Raw genomic sequence first — 12,997 nt, forward strand, 5'->3', positions numbered from 1 at the left:
TTGTGGGCAACTTCTCTATCATGTATAGTATGGGAACAGGCTGAGTTAAACCAAGATTTAGAAGGTTTAGGTTGATAAAAAGAATGAGGAATGTACGCCTCCATACCAGACACTATCACCTCTGTTATGCGTTCAGCACAGAGATGGGTCTCTGACACGGAAGCATAATCATTCCAGGGAAAATCAGCATAATACCTCCTCAGGTCCCCCCAACTGGCAGAGGCAAAATGCCAGAGGCACCTTTGCTTTGGGGGATCCTGTGGAGGGATTGGAGAAATAGGACAAGATACAGAAATGAGATTGTGATCGGAGGAGCCCAACGGAGATGAAAGGGTGATAGCATAAGCAGAAGGATTAGAGGTGAGGAAGAGATCAAGAATGTTAGGTGTGTCTCCAAGACGGTCAGGAATATGAGTTCACTAGGATGGTCAGTGAAGGGAGATGAAAGCCAAAGCTGGTGGTGAACATTGAAATCTCCAAGAATGGAAATTTCAGCGAAAGGATAGAGACAGAATGTGCTCCACTTTGGAAGTTAAGTAGTCGAAGAATTTACTATAGTCAGAAGAGTTAGGGGAGATATAAACAGCACATGAATTTAGTTCATCTGTGCTGTATGATGCTGTTACAGAATGCTCAAAGCTACTTAGAAGGTAGGTTATAGTTGTGATAATTATAAAATTCTGGCAGACAAAAAAAAAAAAAAATTATATATATATATATATATATATATATATATATATATATATATATATATATATATATATATATATATATATATATATATATATATATATATATATATATATATATATATATATATATATACAAATTGTGATTAATCAGCGAAAAGTGAAGTGCTACAAATTAAGAGGACTGGTATTATTTGTATATATTGATTTCAAGTGAATAGGTACAGACACCAATGATCTGGAACTGTTTGGAGCTGTTCATTTCATACTTAAAAAGCCATATGAATACTATTGATGTTAAGGATGATAGAAAAAGAAAAAATGCATTGCTGCCAACCTTTATTGATCATAAGAATTAATGTCGAAATACATTGGCTATAATATTATAGATAGGTTCATAACCATATATATTTTCACTATGTCAAATCAAGTGAATATAAAGTTGCTTACATACAAATGTCTCCACTCATGTTCAAAACAGAGCTATATCATGAGTAACTTGCTCCTATACAATAAAAGCACAAACATCCTATCTAACTAATCTATGCACTCACTGATAATTCTTACAATCCTCTTTAGTAGCACACAAACTTATTACATATTACAAGAGCATTCTATGAAGTCTGGTATGCCATTACTGAAGGCCCAAAGCTCATTATTATAGTGGACTAGAAAATTCCTTAAAACATGGAATGACATAACTTTCAATGATATTTACATACATAAAGTATCTATATACAAAAATACATACAATCAAATTCATTGGCTGGTATGTATCATTGTCATAACACTGAATATGTATGCGTGGAGGACCTGGTCTTCAAAAAATGGGACAGATGGTAAAAATATTCTTGGCGCTACAAAAAAAAATTTTTGTTCTTTTAATCCTTGTGTGAAGAATCTGATATGTACATGGACCAACATGCAACAAAACAGAGAAAACACAAGACTTCAAGCCATTTGTGATGGAAGAACTAAATGAATTATGAGGAAAAAATAATGTGTGCACTTCTGAGTATGAATTAAATCTAGGAATGCTTATATCCAAAATGCTACAAGGGCCAGTGGTTTGAAATAATCAAAGAGCAGTTCAGGTTTGCTTTATTAACTTATAATCATAAGCGATTTTCAAGCTAAATATCATACAAAATAAAAAATCACATACAGGTTAGTACATTGAGGCTTCCCTGATTGTGAACAACACTATTTCTTGTTTTATTTTTTTTTAATTGGCACTGTAACATTCAAGTTATTACTCAAAATTAAAGATGTTTAGATATGCTGACCCTATGTTAATTTTCTTTAAGGATTTACTCATTATTGTCAACTTGTTCTTTAGGTTACTATTTTTTGCAATACCTGTTTTGCTTAAGTTTTGAGATTCTAAAGTAATGCAACAAAAAAGTTGATTTGTAGTGATTATTAACTGAACTGGGAATTTATAGCTGTAGGGACCATATTTTTTTTCAAGATTACACATCTTCATTAATCTCAGGTTGGCAAGTATGCTAAGGTCTCCCAATAAGCTCATCAAGTATACTCACTATTAATAGAAAACTGAGCTTGAAGTATGTTTTACTCCAGTACTGAAAATTATAACCATGTATTCAAATATTTCAAACTGCAAAATTCAAGATCTGTATGAAAATAAATGCATACTGTTAAGTTAGTATGACAAAATAACAAGATTACATTATTTCTCCACACATGGAAACCTTAAATATTGTTATGACAATCTTACTTTGTTGGCTGAATCAGTTCCTATTGAAGATACTGAACCAGAAATAAGTATTCAATCAGAAACTTTTAATTAAAGTACTTCAAATTTGTTTATGCAGAAAAACAAAATGAGTAAAAACAAAGTATCCTTTAATTGTGCATACATCAGGTTGAAACATAGAAGTTTTTACTGTGATTGGTGTTTACACTCTACATTTCATATTACTTGAAGTGTTTACAATAATAAAGTAAAATGCATGATTGACTGGGCATATCAGAGTACCACCTTTACAAAAATCAATTTGTCATGAAAACAATTTGCTTAATTTTAGAAAATAAAATTTGCTGCCCTTTAGCATATTGTATACACATTAGTGAGGTTAGTTTTGGTCTCCCTACAGAAAAAATTTAACAATAAGGTTAAGATTTATTTTCTTGTGAGCAGCAGTACTATCCGTATTAGAAGATTGTGTAACCTCCACCTGATCCTCCAGATAAGAACCCACCTTTCTTCTGAGACACTGCCACATGTGCCCCTGAAGCAGCTGCTAACTGGGCTGCATTGGGGGCTACACCAGGTGGGGGAGGAGGAATGTTGGGTTGACTGATGCCATCAAATCGAGCTCCACTGTCAAAACCATTCTGAGGAGGACACATATTGAAGTTAGCATTTTAACTCAAGGAGCAAACTAAGTGAATGGCACCAAAAGTAAATAAAGTTAGTAAAAGGTAGAGAATGAATACAATTTTGCAACTAGACTCAAGGTACGTCATGTTGTAATTCCACCTTTATATTTATAAGGAGAGCGTCCGGTTTAGAACGGTGTGTCATATCTCCAGTAAATATGCATGAAACACTCTGATTTTTATGTTATGAAGTATTGGGAACATGTACATCAATATTAGACATTCATCCCTATTTTAGTCCCTAACCCCGCCATGCAATTATAATTGCAACTAAAACTTACGAGTGTTATTCTGGCGTTATTATTTGCTCCGTAAGCTTCATTTTCCTGTGGCAAAGACACATTATAATATGAAAGGTTTCCACGTCGTTAGAAAAATATAACTTCATCTTTCGTTTTTGTTTTATGATTTTTTTTTTTTTTTTACCAAAAAATATTCATACAAAATAACAGGTCACAAATAAAAAAAGCGACGTGAATTAAAAGAAGTAGTATTCTTCTCCTTTTTAGTTTTTGTTTTATTGAAATCAAGCTAAAATTGGCTTTAAAATAGATTTTAGAAGGGGAATAACTTATGTTTTGAGATATGGACCGATAAAGTTTATATAATCAAGCACACTGTTGCCAGTAATGCTTGTCAACAGGTATTTGTGCAGACACACTTGTTTTGTTTTCATTTTTTTTTTTTATATCCAAAGTAATAGTCTATGCCAATCATAATTAAATAGAAGCAAAAGTAGATGGTTTGTATATGTCCATTTTAACATTCCTGAGGCAAGAAAGTTGCTAATAATGCTATATTAAATTAAGAACATGATGTCTAGGCCACTTATTTCTCGTGATTGGAATGACAGCATCAACCATGGTCCTTTGTTTCTAAAGGCAACTTCATGTCTTACAGTGACAACATAGTACCCAACAGTGTATGGTCTAATGACCTCACAACCACCACCTTTCTACTATTTTGCCCACATTTAGTGGACCCATGAACAGGCAAATTATTATTTTTTACAGCAGTAGGGAAGCCAGCCAAGGGCAACAAGATATTAAAGAAAGAGCAGAATTAAAGAACAGTGTAGTATTAGCCAAAATCTATGAACAAATGTTTTGAAGCCTCTCTCTTACAATAAGTCAAGTCGTAGGAAGACAAATACAAAAGCAGGCAAGAAGTTCAAGAGTTTACCAGATAAAGGTATGAATGACTGAGAATACTGGTTAACTCTTGCATTAGAGAGTTGGGTAGAATAGGGGTGAAAGGAAGACGAAAGCCTTGAGCAGTGAGGCTGCAGGAGGAGAGGAGGCATGCAGTTAGTAAGATCAGTTCCGACAAAAAATAGAAAAAGATGCAACATTTCGGGGGTGATAAAAAGACTGAAGAGTCAGTCAGAGGAGAGGAATTGATGAGATGAAAGGCTTTTCATTCCACCCTATCTAATAAAACTGTGTGAGTGGAAGCCCCCCAACTTGCAAAGAGTACTCCATACAGGGGCAGATAAAGATAAGGCTCTTGTACAGAGTTAGCAGCTGGTGGGGCAAGAAAAACTGGCAGGGACACCTTCGAATGCCTAATTTCATAGAAGCTGTTTTAGCAAGAGATGAGATGTGAAGTTCCAGTTAAGATTATGAGTAAAAGACAGACCAAGGATATTCAATGTAGAAGAGGGAGACAGTTGAATGTCATTGAAGAGGGGATAGTTGTCTGGAAGGTTGTGTTAAGTTGATAGATGGAGGAATTGAGTTTTCAAGGCATTGAAAATTACTAAGTTTTCTCTGGTTCAATCAGAAATCTTAGAGAGATCAGAAATCGGGTGTTCTGTGGCATCCCTGCGTGATCTGTTGACTTCCTGAAGGGTTGTCATCTCTGAAAGGACGTGGAAAGATGTAGGGTGGTATAATCAGGGTAGGAGTGGCAAGAAGTTTGTGAAGACCATAATAATAATAATAATAATAGAAAGAGAGTGGGTGACAGGACAGAACCCTGAGGAACACCACTATTAATAAATTTAGGAGAAAAACAGTGGCTGTCTACCACAGCTGCAATAAAACTGTCGAAAGGAAACTTAAGATAAAGTTGCAGAGAGAGATAGAAATCGTAGGAGGGCAGTTTGCAAATCAAAGCTTTAAGCCAGACTTTATCAAAAGCCTTTGATATGTCTAACATGACAGCAAAAGTTTCACCAAAATCTCTAAAAGAGGATGACTAAGACTCAGTAAGGAAAGCCAGATCACCTTGATGGAAGCCATACTGGCAATCAGATAGAAGATTGTGAAGTGACAGATGTTTAAGAATCTTCCTACTGAGGATAGATTCAAAAACTTTAGACAAGCAAGAGACTAAAGCTATAGAACAATAGTTTGAGAAATTAGAAAGGTCACCCTTTTTGGGAACATGCTGAATATAGGCAAACTTCCAGCAAGAAGAAAAGATAGAAGTTGATAGACATAGTTGAAAGAGTTTGACCAATAGGAGGGTCCACATCAGGTCCACAAGCTTTCTGAGGGTTTAGGCCAGAGAGGGCATGGACAGCATTATTATGAAAAACTATAATTGTAATCATGACATAGTCAGAGAGAGGAGGAGAGGGAGGGACAGGCCTAGAATCATCCAAGGTGAAGTTGTTAGCAAAGGTTTGAGAGAAGAGTTTAGCTTTAGAGACAGAGGAGATGGATGGCAGTGGTGCCATCAGGATGAAATAAAGGAGGGAAAGATGAAGAAAAGTTGTTGAGATGTTTTTGGCAAGATGCCAGAAGTCTCGAGGGGAGTTAGAGTTTGAAAGTTTCTGACATTTTCTATTTATGAAGGAGTGTTTGGTAAGTTGAAGAACAGACTTGGCATGATTCCAGGCAAAAATATAAAGTGCGTCAGATTCAGGAGATGGAAGGCTCAAGTACCTTTTGTGGGTAACCTCTCTATCATGTATAGCATGAGAACAGGCTGTTAAACCAAGGTTTAGAATTAGAAGATTTAGGTTGAGAAAAAGAATGAGAAATGTGCACCTCCTTGCCAGACACTATCACCTCTGTTATATATTCAGCACACAGAGATGGGTTTCTGACATAGAAACAGTAATCATTCCAGGGAAAATCAGCATAATACCTCCTTAGTTCCCCCCTCACTGGCAGAGGCACCTACATTTTGGGGGATCCTGAGGAGGTATTGGAGAAATAGGACAAGATAAAGAAATGAGATTGTGATCGCAGGAGCCTGACGGAGAATATAGGGTAACAGCATAAGCAGAAGTATTAGAGGTGAGGAAGAGATCAAGAATGTTGGGCAAGATGGTCAGGAATATGAGTAGGATGTTGCACCAGTTGCTTAAGGTCATGGAGGATAGCAAAGTTGAAGGCTAGTTCACCAGCACGGTTAGTGAAAGGAGAGGAAAGACAATGGCGAGCATTGAAATCTCTAAGAATGGAGATCTCCGCAAAAGGAAAGGATAGAGAGACAGAATATGCTCCACTTTGGAAGTTAAATAGTCAAAGAATTTGCTATAGTCAGAGGAGTTAGGGGAGAAATAAACAAAACAGATAAATTTAGTTAGAGAGTAACTAATTCGAAGCCAGATGGTGGAAAACTTGAAAGATTCAAGAGTGTGGGCACAAGAGCAAGTTGTTGCACACATAATGCAACAATCAGCTTTAGAATGAAAATGAGGATAGAGAAAGTAGGAGGGAACAAAGAAGGGGCCACTGTCAGTAGCCTCGGACACCTGTGTCTTGGTGAGGAACAGATGAGGTTTAGTAGAGGAGAGGTGGTGTTCTACGGATTAAAAATTAGATCTAAGACCGCAAATGTTGCAGAAGTTAATGAAGAAAAAATTGAGGGAGGTGTCACCAGAGTGCACCCTGGGGACATTTCTGGTCCCCTCCCCAGGTGACATGAGTCTGGATTTGGATTTGCCATTTTTTTTATTTTCAATTTTAAGTGAGGGTGTGTTTGTGGTAAGTGCATGTAGTTTTGAGTGAAGAAGGAGAGTTGTCTTTAGAGGGCAGGCTGTGACTGCTCCCTTGAGTTGTGAGACACAAAGGGAAATGTTCAGCAAGATCACTAGTTTTAATGGGAAGTTCACAGCACCTCTGAACTAGTGCTATTAGGGCTCATTGGGAGTAAATTATAATTTTGGTAGGTGTCTACTACCTCTTCTGTGGGCATGTGCCCAAAGATATTTCCCAATCATATATATGGGGCTTTACTCATTTATACAAAACATTTGTTGAAAAAAAAAAAGAACAGAATGCTATACATGACTGACAAATATCTCACTGGCTGAGGCTGGGCTAGTAAAATACCATCAGATTATCAGTGTTCATGAATAAAAATTCTGCCAGAATTATAGTGGTAGCTGTTAAGTGTGATGAATCTGGTCTTGTATGGTAATCAGCCCCAGAAGGTTAACTGTTTCAAGTCCCTAGGACCCAGACTGATAACATTTACCAGATAGAGGTTTGCTAATGCCTCCATGTACTAGACCATAGTGATTGTGTTAGAATGGCTACAAATATTACCAAACATTGTGCAAAGCCAGTCGTATAAGAGTTTGGAGAAGCTCTCTTTGTCTTCCACATGCATTTCTTTACCCATGAATGAGCTCCATTACTTACCAACACAAGAACATTCTGGCCAGGCTGATAGGGAGAAGCAGAAGCAGCAGCAGCTGCTGCTGCAGCTTGTGGATGCTGGAAGTACCCTGGAACTTGCTGCAGATACATCTGCTGTGGTTGTTGCTGCATGTACAGAGCTGCTTGCTGCTGCTGTTGGGCCTGATGTGACAAAGCAACTTTTTGAGCCTGTTGAGCTGCAGCAATGTTCTGAAAAGCAGTTTTGTCCTATTATTTTGGGGAAATGTCCAATAACCAGTACAAGTTGATAGTTTCTATCATACCATAGTAAAACACTTAATTCCACATCCACAAATAGCTTAGTCTCTAAAATTAATCTTTCATGTTTAACTAGATGTAACTTTTTAGAAATCTGATTTAATACATTTATAACCAGTAATTACACCTAAAATTTCTATATTGTACATCTGGTTATCCAATGATGTCCTGACAATAGAACAATATCCTTAGGCAACATCAAAGAATCTCTGGGAAGCAGAAAATTAATAATTGTGTACTTCAGCTTTTGTAATTCTATTCCATGTCCAATTTTCTACAATAAACTGTAAGAGACCCACATCTTGGTTTTATATGAAGTAAGTTTTCCTTAAAGCTCAAATCCTGAACTAAAGGAAAAAAGCATGCAGACCATTTCTATATATATATATATATATATATATATATATATATATATATATATATATATATATATATATATATATATATATATATATATATATATATATATATATATATATATATATATATATATATATATATATATATATATATATATATATATATATATATATATATATATATATATATATATATATATATATATATATATATATATATATATATATATATATATATATATATATATATATATATATATAAAGAGGCATGAAAACTTGCTCCTAATCAAGGAATCTGCAATCCCAAGGAAAATCACCATGGTCATGTTTTATTCTAGAAAAGGAATGAAGGCAAATGTAGGGAAACAAAATTCAAGTCCCCTGGACCTAGAGAGAGAGAGAGAGAGAGAGAGAGAGAGAGAGAGAGAGAGAGAGAGAGAGAGAGAGAGAGAGAGAGAGAGAAAGAAAGAAAGAAAGAAAGAAAGAAAGAAAGAAAGAAAGAGAGAGAGAGAGAGAGAGAGAGAGAGAGAGAGAGAGAGAGAGAGAGAGAGAGAGAGAGAGAGAGAGAGAGAGAGAGAGAGAGAGCGAGCACAACAGCAATACTTTCAACAGATTTTCAAGTTGCCATCAATGAGTCTTGTCAAGAAGTCCCTCACATTTTGCGAAAAATACTAAGCATAAACAGTTTATAATTTGTTTTAAAGACCATGTGGAATGACAAGAGTGCATACAAGCTCAGGTTGATAAGTTCTGCAGCCACCCAAGTCCCCAGATTCCACCCAAGACATACAGAAGACAAGTGAAACATCTGAATTGAAATTATGGTAAGTGATGCATTCTGAAGGAGAGGGGAGATTTCCACTTATTCCCTTAAAAATGTTACAATGAAAGGGAAATACTAATACCATAAATAATCCTGATAAGTCATGGCTGTTCCCACTTCAGTATATAGATGTCAAAAAAAGATGAGCAGTGACAAATTACTTAGTAAAATAAAACTTAGATAATCTAACTTCAATTTTGATACAGATCTTACAATAAAGAAAAATGTTTAAGAACTATAAATGCTAACAGTGTATCCTGACTTTCCAACGATGTTATATTATACAACACTGAAAACTGATTGATGGCATGCTAGACTTTTGAATGCTAATACAGACACAATTAAATGTTATATTATACAATGTCAAATCTTAAATAAAAGCAAATAGAAATTCTTATACTTCATCCTTTTTCTGAGTCTGTAAAATGGCAAGGAAGCATTTATTAAATACTGTATTCTACAGCTCTTGCCTTTATGTTTTGCCATGTAATGCCACTGCCACCCACCACAATAGCCACTTGGTTAGGCCAAAAAACACATTTGATCATTGCCTACTGACTCAAAAATAAACTTTAGTTTTATTCAGTTTTAAGGAAATACTTTTTTTCTACCTAATCAAAGTGATGAATATTGCAACAAATTTAAAAAATGCTTTGCATTCTGAGTCGTTATTATGGTAGGAGAAGACAGCATCTTGACACCTGCCACATAATTAAATCAGATAACCATTTCTTAAATTACCGGAACTACTCAACATTAATGTCACACTATGTGCATAAAGCTTAATAAAAAATATTATAATAAACCCTAAGTGACATGGAACTAAAAGTTAGCAGCTCTGACCAGTAATGGTTGCCTGCCATCATCAATGACAGAACACATGGGAAGGCCATGTAACATCTAAGGGCATTGCTGTTGTCCTACTCATAACTATTGACCCTAAGGACAGGATTTCATGATTATAAATTGCTGCAGTTCGAGAGAGAGAGAGAATGACTGTGAAGGAATTTTAATGGTGGTCGCAGTGCAATCACCAATGCACTATCTATTCATTTTATTTCTTTTTATTGTAGGTCTGGATTAAAGTTTGGCAGCCAAATGACAAATAATAAATTATATTCCTTATGATGACTATATACATGGACCTTACATGTAATCGTGTTGAATGAGATGGTGATGAAAGTAAATCAATTTATGCAAGCTCAGAAAAGTATCTTACATGGATATGTCAAGAGGTGATGTGATTCCTTAGGATGTTAAAAATGTCAAGTATTCTTAAAATCTTTGCAGAACTTTTGAAAGTTGTAAGAGCAATGAATAGAATAAAATATGGACCGAGGAATGGAGATTGATCATTCAGAAACAGGCACAAAAAAACTTTATGCAGAGAGATGTTAAAAAGTCCAGATGAATGTGAAAGATGTTGTCTAGCAAAGTGAAAAGTTATACTTTTATTCAAACTACAGTGTACTATAAATAAGTAAAACAATATAAAGTCCTATTTTGTACAAATGATGATGTGTTGTCACTGGGTGATAGTGTGGAGCACCATAGGGAGACTCCTGCTCTAGCAACAAAAAGTTGGGAATTCTCATACAATATGAAGAAAAAACGGCAATGCACAATTTGTGCTACAATCCTTAAGGAGTTAGTATGGTTTTCTCAGAACTGTTTATGAGTTCCTGGAAGAGGGGCATCAGATAAATACATCATACTTGTATACCCCTGCTATCTAAGAATATACAGCAATATATTCAATTTCATTACTTTCTACTTGATTTGTATAATTATCATGTATCAGCTTTAATCAATATATATCCCAATCACCCCTTAAACTTCATTCTTCAGACAAAACAGAATGGAGTTCCACACAAGAAGAGAAAATAGTGAGAGGGTAATGTAATTTAGCAAATTTTGTTAAATAATTCATTGCACATTTATCTCTAAATACATTTGAGAGAGAGAGAGAGAGAGAGAGAGAGAGAGAGAGAGAGAGAGAGAGAGAGAGAGAGAGAGAGAGAGAGAGAGAGAGAGAGAGAGAGAGTGTGTGTAAAAAATCTTGCTTTGTTTCAGTAGCATTTTTAGACAATTTAATCTTCATTTAAAATTAATTTGAACTTTTATTTTCACTGAATATAGACAAAAGAATGATAGAATAAGTAACATTTTTTAGTATGCACATCTAGGAATGCATCCACTGCATTTTTTTTTTTTTTTTTTTTTTAGTAATTCTTGAAAAGATTAAGAATTACAAGATAACAAAAAGCATATGAAACATCTGCTTTTAACAAATGGATGATCAAAGGCATTGTTTGCAATTACTGTAGGTAAGAACTTTAGAGCACTGAAGTGACTTGTCGTAAGACTCTTCTATAAAATGCCTTACCTACAAAGACACCTCTGTGCTAGCGATGATAGGACGAATACATTTTACCGGTGCCAGATGATTTGCCACGGATGACATCCATTTCATTAATGAGCTACATCACCTGGGCAGTGGTTCTGACTGCTCAGTTCAGCTGCCTGGTGACTCCAATCTGACTGCTGAACTAACTGGTTGTAGACACCTGTCATTAGCAAAGTTTGCGAGGTGTTATACTGTCGACTCACAACAATTGAGACAAGATGACCATCAACCAAACTACCTATTCTTACATGGCAAAGGGATATTTAGTTCCTATTCAGAAAATACAGTAAAAGTCCTTTTTGTTATGGAAAAAAGGGGAACATATAATAGTCCAGCTAATTCAAAAAAATTATTCTAAATTCACTTATGATAATTTCATTAAAGTGTGTGTGTGTGTGTGTTTCACTGTTTGATCTGCTGCAGTCTCTGACGAGACAGCCAGACGTTATACCCTACGGAACGAGCTCAGAGCTCATTATTTCCGTGTGTGTGTGTGTGTGTGTGTGTGTGTGTGTGTGTGTGTGTGTGTGTGTGTGTGTGTGTGTGTGTGTGTGTGTGCGCATAATTGTAAGTCATGTAGAAAAAAACTTCCCAGAAGAAAAAAAAAAAAAAAAAAAAAGACGAAATTTTCATCACAGGTTCTCTCCATCAGCTTCTAAGTAGTTTGCTTAGAAAGCCAGGCAATGATCCCCCTGGCACTGCCTAGACCAGAAAGGATCCTGGAAGCTTTCTCTTTCTTTTCTGTGTAACAGCCTCAAATATTTGGCATTGAATCTTCTATTTAACTTTCGCCTTGAGAAGAGGAAGTATATAAGTTGCTAAATTCCATAAGTATGGGGAAACTTTGTGGTGCAAGATAAAATCTGTTCATAGCAAAAAATGTTTAGAGGTGGTTTAGTGCCAGAACAATAGTATAGTGGAGTATCCCCAATCCACTTCATGTTCAAGTAGCAACTTCCAGTCAATAGCAATGATTATGCAAATATTGTAAATTATTTTCTGAACATTGCTATAATGTGCTTGCTATCTGATGGTCTGCTTGGTCTCTCACTACCAAATCTCTTTTGTCCTTGGAATCATGAATTGTATTTGAAATTTTTAGCATCATCTTTTAACTATCAAAGATTTTTCATTTGGTTGCAGTTCTTTGGCATTAATTGAATTGAAACTAAAAACTGATGCTTATCAAAAGAAAAAGGAATAGATAAATAGATAAGACAAATAAAAATCCTAAGATTCTGAAGGAAAATGGGATAAAATTCTCTTGATACAAAATCTGCTAGCACAAATGTTGATTGTGGTACGAGTATAATAGCATGTGTTACATCTGTCTGTAACCACTCTCACTGAACAGAATCAGTCTGGGAATCCATAAAGTGTGTGTGTGTGTGTGTGTGTGTGTGTGTGTGTGTGTGTGTGTGTGTGTGTGTGTGTGT

General features: G+C 35.5%; 1 protein-coding gene across 2 annotated transcripts in view; it reads right to left on the bottom strand.

The window, feature by feature from the left end:
- Positions 1-1,011: 1,011 nt before the first annotated feature.
- LOC123504728 (DAZ-associated protein 2-like) overlaps positions 1,012-12,997 on the bottom strand; it is a 38,644-nt gene continuing 26,658 nt past the window's right edge. For both annotated transcript variants that reach the window (XM_045255480.1, XM_045255479.1), the window contains 2 exons: positions 7,697-7,903; positions 1,012-3,050 (listed from right to left, as the gene is read on the bottom strand). In XM_045255480.1, the coding sequence (XP_045111415.1) occupies positions 2,868-3,050; positions 7,697-7,903 (390 nt within the window). In that variant the 3' untranslated portion in view covers positions 1,012-2,867. The remainder of the gene's footprint in view (positions 3,051-7,696; positions 7,904-12,997) is intronic.

This window comes from Portunus trituberculatus, chromosome 17 (assembly GCF_017591435.1).
Source record: "Portunus trituberculatus isolate SZX2019 chromosome 17, ASM1759143v1, whole genome shotgun sequence".
Taxonomy (NCBI): domain Eukaryota; kingdom Metazoa; phylum Arthropoda; class Malacostraca; order Decapoda; family Portunidae; genus Portunus; species Portunus trituberculatus.